The sequence below is a fragment of the Benincasa hispida genome, chromosome 9 (genome assembly GCF_009727055.1).
Source record: "Benincasa hispida cultivar B227 chromosome 9, ASM972705v1, whole genome shotgun sequence".
NCBI lineage: Eukaryota > Viridiplantae > Streptophyta > Magnoliopsida > Cucurbitales > Cucurbitaceae > Benincasa > Benincasa hispida.
Window position 1 is genome coordinate 21,903,265 of NC_052357.1, and position 11,095 is coordinate 21,914,359.

At 33.1% G+C, this 11,095-nt stretch overlaps 1 protein-coding gene across 1 annotated transcript; it reads left to right on the forward strand.

Moving 5' to 3' along the window:
- The first annotated feature begins 4,642 nt into the window (after positions 1 to 4,642).
- LOC120086541 (phospholipase A1 PLIP2, chloroplastic) lies at positions 4,643 to 8,332 on the forward strand. The gene is made up of 5 exons (XM_039043242.1): positions 4,643 to 5,564; positions 5,873 to 6,355; positions 6,585 to 6,644; positions 6,778 to 7,194; positions 7,294 to 8,332. The coding sequence occupies exons 1-5, from the start codon at positions 4,878 to 4,880 to the stop codon at positions 7,864 to 7,866; spliced, it is 2,220 nt and encodes a 739-aa protein (XP_038899170.1). The 5' UTR covers positions 4,643 to 4,877; the 3' UTR covers positions 7,867 to 8,332.
- The last annotated feature ends 2,763 nt before the right edge of the window (positions 8,333 to 11,095 follow it).

Consider the following 11,095-nt stretch of genomic DNA (forward strand, 5'->3'; position numbering starts at 1 on the left):
AATTCGACCTAGACCTAGATAGGTCGAATTTTGAACCCTCGACCTTCCTTTTTTTTTTTTTAGGAAAATATTGTTGTTTTCAAAACGGATTCTGTCATCTCAGCAAGTCTGACTAAATAACGAGCTAATGAATCTCCTTCTGTTTGCCACTGAACTTCCCAATCAAATTCGAGGCGAGATTATGGAGACAACGAGAGTTTGAGAGAGCGAGAGCGTGGGCGAGAGCGAGAGTGAGAGCGAGATTTTGATAGAGAGCGAGAATACCATACAAATTTCTTTTTTTTTTTTTTCCTTTTTTAATTATTACACATTCCACCTTCTTCTTTCTAATCCTTTATTTTTTTTTAATTTTCCATTTTATAAAAAAAATCTAAAAATATTTATTGTTTTATTTAAACTCTAAAAAAAAATAAATTAAAAAAAATATACTCATAAAATAAAAAAAAAATGTAAATTAAATATCTCATTTATATAAAAATAATACAAAAATCAATGTGTTCCGCAAGGCAGACGTCGCCGATTTCGAGCTGGTTGTCGTCGTCGGCTTCGAACTTGAGGTTACTCGGGTTCTTCTTGATGTTGCTCTGGTACCTTTGCAGGCGCTTCATAATATAAATATTCATCATGCTTTCCACGACCCTGACCATGTCCATACACGTATGAAGACGAAGGACCAGCCTCTGAGTCATAATGTCCTGAACCAAATACTGGCATCATCATCATCGGACTAACATAATCAGTTTGACTCTGCGTCTGCGTCATAGGGAGCAATTCTTCACATTATGTGCAACCTCATTAAACTAATCCTCTTCCCGAGCAGGTCCTCTACGTCTAGGAGCTGGTGGAGGAACAATAGGTATATCGTACATATAATGAATTTTCTCTATATAGCTTTGGTTGTCACTACATATAGCAAGAACCTGGTTCGGATCATTTGCAACCTCAGGAGTCTACTGTTGTTCGATCTCTATGAATTATAAAACAATTAGACAATATTTAAATAAATTTAAATTTAAAAAATTAGATAATATTCATTCATTTACCAGATGACCCACAGCTGCTCCCGAACGAGTGACGTAGCGCCTTATGTAATTATTATACCAATGAATATATTCTGGAGTGACATATGTGTCAAAATGTTCAAGATAAACCCCCACTATAATAAACCTTGCACGATAGTGCCATCGCACTACCAAATGTGCAACTTTTTCGGACCAATCTCCAATCCTTAGGTCAATATCATGCAGTACGGGTTCAGTATTACAAGGCGATGGGATATCCTACTGAAAACCGAATGTCTCATCACCCTGTCAGGAAGATGCCACTCACCAATGTGAAAAACATATGAGAGACTCATCGTCCGCCATATGTTTTGACCATTCGTATAAAAATTAAGCAAAGTATGCACAATAATTTTGTACGGCTCCCAAATAACCTGAAACACAAATATTATTATTAGAGAATATTAAGAAAAATACAATAAAAATGTGAATAAAATAATCAATTAGGTTTAGTGTAATGTACCTGTTCAGATTGAAGCAGATCAAACATGTATCTATACTAGTTACTACATGTGTGGCTGTCCTAGTCACACAAATTTTGTCTCTCCACCTAGATTTTTAAAATTGATAATTTAGAATTTAAATTAACTAGATCAGTATATAATAAAAATATTGAATTAAAACAACATACCGAGAACCGTAGGCTCGTCCAACTAACTGAGCGTCATTAACATGATGTAGCTGTGGAGCCATTATTGGAAATCACTCCCAAGCCCATAGTTGTAAAAGTATGAGAGGCTAGCTATCTCTCGAACCTCAGGTCTTGTTGCTTTGCATAGTTGTCTATACAACCATGCCAAGCATGCTCTACCCCACGAATACCGCCCCGCATGGAGGTTAGCTAACAGTGGCAGGAACATCAAGTGAACAAAATGACTTTATTTATCTGAAAACAGACTTCCACCCATCATTTGTAGTATATATGCTCGCGCATATTTTATGACGGTTTCCTCGTCTGTATCATCTGTGAGCTCACGAAATTGTGTTTCTAACCATATTAAACTTAACCTCGATCCTTTAATCTTGTCGGCAGGTGGGGTCGCACCGAGGTACAGTTGACAAACTTCTAACTAGTCATCGTACATCACTCCAGTGACCGGCTCACCAATCAACAGGTAACCCAACACATTCTATGTCTTGTAGAGTGATAGTGCACTTCTCAAACAGACATATGGAATGTATGCGTTCGTCGAGTTCTCAATGTTCGACCTCCACATTAGTCGAGTTCTCAACGTTCAACCTCTAGCCTTGAATTCCCAAAACAACAATATTTCTCTAATAAGTTTCAAAACAACAATATTTCTCTAATAAGTTTTGAAAACAACAATATTAATATTAAAGGTCCGAGAGAAATTCATAAAACACTGTGCATTTTTTTTTTAAAAAAAAAGGTTTTTTTTTCACAATTTCTATATAATATTTTTCATCTCTTCTCAATAAACATTTGAATCCATGAACAAATTTCAAATCTAAAAAAAATAAGATTTAATTTTTTTTCCCTTAGTTTGGAACCTTTATTAGAATATGAAAACATACCTACAAAGTATATAACAAAAAATAATTATTATTATTATAAATCATAAGTGGAAGTAGTATTTCTATCTCTATTTTAAAAAATAAAATAATTATCGAACTAAGTTTAAATTAAATAAGTGATAAAACTAACATTCTTTGTTTCGAATTTGAGATAAAAGAACTAAATATGACATTTATTTGGAGATGAACAAATTGGTTGTGGTGTGTGGTGGTTCAGGCGTCAGCGACAACGCACATCACTTGAAGAGGTCAGTGGTTGAACCAGCGACGAGTGCTGTCAATTGGACATGTTTTGGAGAAGAAGAAGATTTTCAATTAATATTTTAAATCATTTTATTTTTATTTAAAATGGTTTTCTTTTTAAATAAAATTTTAATTTTGTTTGCCACATAATCAAACAAAATGATAGGTTAGATAATCCGAAATAACGGTCTAGTCACTATTCCGTTAGGTTAAAATTAAATCAAGAACTCTTTAGAATAATTTTGCAAATCTATATGAATAACTAAAGTATTTTTTTTAAAATTTGAATAACTAAATAGATAATAATTTCAAATCTCAATAACCAAAAATTCATTTGGCCCTAATTGATATTTAAATACTGAAAATAAAAGAAAGACTAAAGAACAACTAACTAAATCCAACCTACACATTGACAATTGTGTTTTTTCCCTCCTTTTGAGTACAGATAGGAAATTAACTCATTCAGCATTGATTATTGCTCATTAATCCTACTATTCAAAATATATAAAAAAAAAAAAAAAACAAAACAAAAACAAAAACAAAAAAACTAACCAACTAATTTAACCTAACTATTATAAATTGAGCTCATTAAAATTTAATACTATCAATTCGAAGGTAGTTTATCGTTATAAAAATTGATATTTCAATTTCATACTTTTGAGATTGTTGAACTATAAATAAATAATCTCACGCGCAAATATTATTACCTTCTCACGCGCAAATATTATTACTTTCTCACCAAAATGTGTTATGGTTTTTAAAAGAGTTCAAAGTACATTTATTTTAGAAATCCATTTCAAAATTTGACCAAATCTAAGAATTAAAATTAAAATTTGAAGCCAAAGATAGCTTAGTTTAATGATATTTTTTCTATGATGCAGATAATTTTTTTTAATATCTTGAAATGAATATTGTCTAAGATTTAAAAAATTAAATAATTGTAATTGTAATTTTATTTAAGTAGTACCATTGATAAGATCAAACATATATAACATATTAATAAAAAAAAAAGAACCATCTATAGATAAATATATTTGTTTTTAAAAAAGGAATCGTAACGTTTATTATTTGATAAAGTCATCGATAAAATCTTATCGAAAGAAACAAATTCGAATCGCTTTAGAATTCAAAATGAACTAATACTCTAATCTCGTCAATTTCTTTGAATCCAAAGCGGATCATTTTTTAAAAAACAACAAATAAAAAGACGACCACGAGCTTTACAAATAACGTGAAATAATAATCAAAATTCAATCACATATCACATAGAAACCAAAAAAACGACAATACATTATCCAATTCCAAAAATTGAAACAAACCCTATTTTGAAAAAGGGAAAAAAAATCCTCCGTCTAATAAAAATCGGACGGCGCGTGAGATGCCACGTGCAAAATCAGACGGTATACGCGTCAACTAAATCGGGCGAGTTGAAATTTGTCTCTACTCGCAGACGAGAAGGAGGACTGATCATCATGTAGTTCCGTAGGATAGGAACGTAGATTTTGCCGACACGTCAGGGATCTATATTTTAATGTGGCACGTGATGCTCACGCGTATGCTGACGTGGCTAAATCCGGATAGCTCCCGAAACTTTTGAAACGAAAAGGGGGACCCACCCACGCGCTTGCGTATTAGTCGAAACGACGTCGTGTAAGTTTAAACGGCTTTTACGACGTCGTTTTTGGGTTTCTGAAGAGTAAAGGAAAAATCGTGGAAGGTAGGTGACCTGTTTGGATACGGAAATAGTATGAACCTCGTCTTGCGCAAGTCTATAAGAGCACAGTTTCCTGATTTCTTTCTCTGTCTCTCTCTCTCTCTCTCTAAATTTCTGTTTACGAATTTCTCGTCGGAGTTCAACAAGACAACCCAAATTCAAAGATTGTGGTGATCATCGGAGTCTTTTTTATAGGCTAATTCTCGCGTGAATCTCGTTTTTTAAGTATTGGAATCTGATTCTGATTTGTAATCGAGTCGATTGATCAATTTTTGTTGTTGTTAGAAACAGAGTATATTGGATTTAGAGAAAAAACGAAAATAATGGATAGCTTCTGTTTGAATCCTGGAATCCATGGGATTGCTTCGTCTTTATCAGTGAATGGCGCTCTGGATGTTCGTGTAAATCCGTCTCAGGTTAGTACGACCGGTCGGTCGTCGGCGGCGGCGGCGGTTGAGAAATCGTCGAAAACGATATCTTCGTCTTCTTCGTCGTCGTCGTCTTCGTCTTCGTCGTTTCTGAAGTTTTCTTTAAAGTATCCATTGCAATCGCTGTGGAGTCGGAGTGGTGAAAATGGGAATTCGAGGCGTGGTGGTTTGGCGCTTGACGACGCCGTTTTGGTGGAGAGCGAAGACGATCGGAGAGTCGTTTGTGAGGAGGAAAATAAAAATGTGGCAACCGGATCGGAGTGGAGAAGTGGAAACTGGGTAATGAAGATTTTGCAGGTGAGATCTCTGTGGAGAGAGGAGGAGAAGCAGGGAATTGAAGAAGATGAGCTTAGAAAGGAAAGGGAAAAAGAAGACCATGTGGTGGAAGATCGAGAAATTTCTTGTGATGACGATGAATTTTGTGATACTTGCAGAATCGTTGAGGAAGAAAATGAAAAGGAAATTGAATTTGATAAACATTCGTTTTCGAGATTGCTTCGACGGGTTTCCTTGGCTGAAGCGAGATTGTATGCTCAAATGTCATATTTAGGGTGCCTCGCATACTCCATTTCTGAAATTAAGGTACAGACTTTGATTCAACTACGACAATTTTGTATTTTGTTTTATAAATTAGAAAACCTCAGGTTAAGGTTTGTATGCTAATCAAGAAATCTGGGTGGCTCTCAACAATAAATTGCTTCATTTTTCAATAAAAATTTGCAATTATAAGAATTAAGAAACGATCTGGAATGCATCTCCTCTGTTGCTTTATTGGTTTTAGCTTCTTTTAATTACATGTTCTTGATCGTTTCAGCTAGCTTGATAAACTGAAGTTTTTGCTTCTTTTGTTGGAGATTCTTATAAATCTGATCTCATTTTTGTTAATGCAGCCAAAAAATCTGCTGAGATATTATGGTCTGCGCTATATAACTTCTTCAATAGAAAGGAGGGAATTAACTTTGAAAACTGAGAAAACCCAAGAGCCAGATGAATCTAAAGAGGTTGAAAAGGACATAAACAATAATGTAGAGTGTGAAGAAGGGCAGAAAAAGGATGGAATAAGTGCATCTACGGCTTATGAGATTGCTGCCTCTGCTGCTTCTTATTTGCATTCTCATACCAGAAAAATACTACCATTCAGATCTTCTAAAACTGAGGATTCACTTGAAGAAGAAAATCAGAACAATGTTGATATGATGAGCTCAGAGATGGCTTCTTTGATGGCGACCACAGATTCGGTTACTGCTGTTGTTGCTGCAAAGGAGGAAGTGAAGCAGGCTGTAGCAGACAATTTGAATTCAACTCGATCCTCACCGTGCGAATGGTTTGTGTGCGACGATGTTGAGAGCAGTACAAGATTCTTTGTCATTCAGGTACATTTCCCTTCCCTCATGCCAGAAAAAGAATAAATTGAAGAGTAGCTTAGGGATGAGATTACTAGGGGCTGCCATTTGATTGATTTTAAAAAACTTTTGTTCTATTTGGATCGGTCCATCGGAGTGTTAATTCGATGCCAAAACGGCATTCTAAACGTTAACGATCACCTATGACCATTTGGACGTATTTGATCTAATTTAGAAGATATTTCTCTCATTGGTGCAGGGATCTGAATCACTGGCATCTTGGCAAGCAAATTTGCTTTTCGAACCAATCGATTTCGAGGTACAAATCCTTGCTTCAAACATTTAAATCAATTGCTGTAGTTTGTTGGTTATAAGTTGGCTATAAATGTTGAGATATGATGAAACTCTAAATATTCAACAAACTGATATTGTTTAAATGTCTTGTTATATAGGGACTAGGAGTCCTTGTCCACAGAGGAATCTATGAGGCTGCTAAAGGAATGTATGAACAGATGTTGCCTGATGTCCTTGAACACCTAAAATCCCACGGTGACCGTGCCAACTTTCGATTTACTGGTCATTCTTTAGGAGGAAGCTTGGCATTGCTTGTAAATCTCATGCTCTTGATAAGAAACGAGGTTCCAGTTTCTTCCTTGCTTCCTGTCATTACATTTGGTGCGCCATCCATAATGTGTGGAGGCGACCGCTTACTTCGTAAACTTGGTTTGCCTCGGAACCACCTTCAAGCTGTAACATTACATAGAGATATAGTACCACGAGCCTTCTCGTGCCAGTATCCGAACCACGTAGCAGAACTTCTTAAAGCCGTCAATGGGAACTTCAGGAATCATCCATGTCTAATGAACCAGGTGAACTTCAAATGTTATACTGATCAAATAGCTTTTTCTATGTTACAAATACCTGGTCAAGTGTCATAATCTAACTATTGTCAACTATATGAACTGCAGAAATTGTTGTATGCTCCAATGGGCGAGCTTCTAATTCTGCAGCCTGATGAGAAATTCTCTCCAAGCCATGATCTCCTTCCTTCAGGTAGTGGTCTGTATCTTTTAAGCTGTCCACAATCTGATGTCAGTGATGCAGAGAAGCAACTCCGAGCAGCACAGATGGTATTCCTAAACACGCCTCATCCACTCGAGACTCTTAGTGATCGGTCCGCTTATGGTTCAGGTGGAACAATCCAAAGAGATCACGACATGAATTCATACCTAAAGTCAGTTCGAGGAGTGATTCGTCAAGAACTAAACCGTATAAGGAAAGCAAGAAGACAACATCGGCGCAAGGTCTGGTGGGCTCTTGTGGCTCCAGGAAAGGTTGATATAGGAATTGTGATAGGACGGCCCACCATTTCGATCAACCTTGGGCAGGACCAGTTCAACTTCTCTGGAATCCTTCAAACGGGAAGAGAGTCGTTGAGACGGTTCAGTAGGCTTGTTGCTTCACAGCATATGAATCTGCTTGTGGTGTTGTTGCTTCCTGCTAGATTGCTATTCTTTGAAGTCAATAGGGTGGTTGGTTAAAAGTTAGAAGTTAAAAGATAAAAGATTATGTTCTTCATCTGGTTTCTTGTCACTTTTTTGGTGGAGCTGGATGAATTGGCTGTTTGTATAAACGGGGGTTCAATTGGTTGGCCAAACAGTTTAGATCAAGATTCTTTATTCATTGGTTCCAAAATATAGACAGCAACATCAACTAATGTTGCTAATTCAATGTTACGAAGCAAAATCATTTGTCAAAGACAGTGTATTTCTAGAAATGAAAACTTCTTATGCATTGTCATGGAGTTGTTGGAACTTCTTCTCTGCCTTCAAGAAACAGTTGCTTGTACTCTAGTATTGTTCTTGGTCTCCTGTTAATCTTCATTGATAATGATCATTGTGAACAATTACTACACGCTTTTGTATTCTTCAGTTGTATTTTTGTTTCTGTTTTTGTCAAGAAGGAATTGTGGATGAAATTTAATAATAGAAGTTAAGTTAGAAAAGACATTTTCGTCTTATTGTCGAGGCATGTTAAATGTTTTAATATTTATTTGTGACTAACATTTTATAGTGAAAGACGTCTTAGAAAAATCAACTAAACTAATAATACATCTTGGAAATTTAACCAACTTAAATAGATATATATTTGAAACCTAATATCTTTTTTATCTCTGAATTTTGAGACTAGTTCCTATTTAGTCTTTAGATTTTAAAAGGTTATACATATAGTCTTTAACTTTTGAGTTTGGTTTCAATTTAGTTCATAAGCTTCAAAATATTACAATTGTACCCTTGACATTTGAGTTTTACTTCAATTTGGTTCCTATATTTCAATAGTATTAATTTGTGTTAATAAATTAAAAGTCATTAAAAGGATTACAATTTATTAATTTCACTATTTTTTTTATCATTTTTAAAATTAAATTCAAAATGTTACTTCATAATTGATTTTAATTAATTAATAGAAATTTTTGTAATGATTAAAAGTGAGTATTTAATGAAAAATTGATTTTAAAAATGTAAAATATTGAAATCTAGGGGACCAAATTGAAGCAAAACTAAGAGTAAAATTATAACATTTTGGAACTTAGAGACTAAATTAAAACAAAATTCAAAATTTAAAGACTAAATATGTAACATTTGAAAATCAAAAGACCGAATAGAAACTACACCCAAAACCTAGGAATCAAAAAGGTATTTTTTCTATTAAATTACTTATTTAAATTTTTTCATATTATAATTTTAAATTAAAAAAATCATAATTAGTCTATATTAGTAAAATTTTTAATCTAATTTTCCTTAAACTTGTTTTAAAAAATTAAAACTTTTTTTTTCTGATTATCATCTAAACACAAATTTGTAAAATGTTTCAAACACAATATTGTTTCTCGAATTTGAAATTATATGATTTGAACTTCTTTCATTCTATCAAACGGTGGGCAAAAGTTTAAAATTATCAATTGCAAAAAAACTGTAGTAATGGGGAGCAAAAAGAAAGGAACAGATGTGTATTCAATTATAAAAGTCATTGGAGTGTATTAGAATCCCACAAATCTAAAAGGTGGCCTCAATTTTTTTTTTCAATATTTTTTTTTTCTGAAAAAAAGGCCACATTACACACTTCTAAACAAAGGGGAGAGGAGGCAAAGGGATGTACCATGAAAAATATATTAAACATTTACAGAAAATCTATAAATTAGAGGAGTATTTATAAATATAGCAATTGGAATCAAATTATTAGTATATGTAACATAATATAAAAGGATTTACAAATATAACAAAATTTAAATTCAGCTTTTAGATTCTATTAATGATGGACTATATTGCTAACAGGAATCTATCAATCATAGAGACCACATCGTCATCAGCCATATAAACTATTACTGATAGATTTTGCTATATTTGTAATTTTTAAATATGTTGCTATACACTTTTATTAACCTTAAAAATACTATCCATTACAATTATCCTAAATTTGCCGTATTTTTATCTTGAAGCACAATTAGATTATGGAGACCCATAGATTTTCTTAGGCCATGCCATTAAATTCTATTACAAGTATTATGAAATTTCAATTAAATGCTTAGTTCGACCATACTTCAATAAATAAGATATCAATTAAAAACTGATAGTTAAAACTCCTACCTCACGATGGTTGAAGTAAAAACAAATAACATTACTTTATTAGCTAAATGTCACAAATATTTGAACATCCAAATATAGAACGAAATTCTATCATTACATATAGATATATGACTTTTTACAAATTATTAAAAAGTTATAATTATAGTCTAGATGATTGGTTGAAGCACGTATCTGTATCTCTATTCATAAACATAAAATATTCTATTCTATTAAAGTATTTATTATAAGTTGCATGAAACTTCATTTTGTATTAAAAAAAAAAAGAATATTTTTTAAACACCCTTTTATTTTTATGTTATTTATTTATTTTTGGAAAGGCGCCGACCAAGCATCCTTGAAATTACAATCTGTCTACACGTTTAAATGTTAGACAGTCTACGTGTTCAGCACGTGGCTAACGACATGTAGAACGTCAGTCCAAATGATCTGAATCTGACGTGTCGAAAAAGAATAGTCACTGCCTTTTCTTTTTCATTTTCATTTTTATTTTTTGTCTCAATTATGAATTTTCATTTATAGACAAACAAAATGGCTCCTTTTTTAGTTTCCGTGCCTATCCATCCAACAAGGCAATTTCAATACTCGATTTTGATTTGATATTTAAAATGTATTTTTTATTATTATTATTTTTTATTTTGGATGGGTTTCAAGGTGTCAATGGATTATAGTTGAAATACAAACAAATCTCATATCATAACATTGTGAAGATAATTGAAAGATTGTCGTCTCTAATAAATAGTATCAAGGGCATATTCCCGACTTAGCTATATTGACATAAAATTTCTTGTTGAAAAAAGTCATGTAATGCATAACCGAGATATTAATGAATCTCAATGACAAAATTGTAGTTAGTTATAAGTGTAATGAATTTTTTATTGAGCTTTCAAGTGAATTGTACTCCAATAAAGAGTTGGTATAGTTAAAAAGTAATACACTTACGAATAATTTAGAGAAATGAACTATTTGAGAGGAGGTTCGAGATAGAATTTTGTTCGAGAGATAAATTGTTAAAATACAAACAAAGTTTTGTATTTATAATAATTAGGTTAACATACTATTTTGGTCCTTGTATTTTAAGGTCTGTTCAATTTAATCCCCTACTTTTAAATGTTTAATTTTAGTT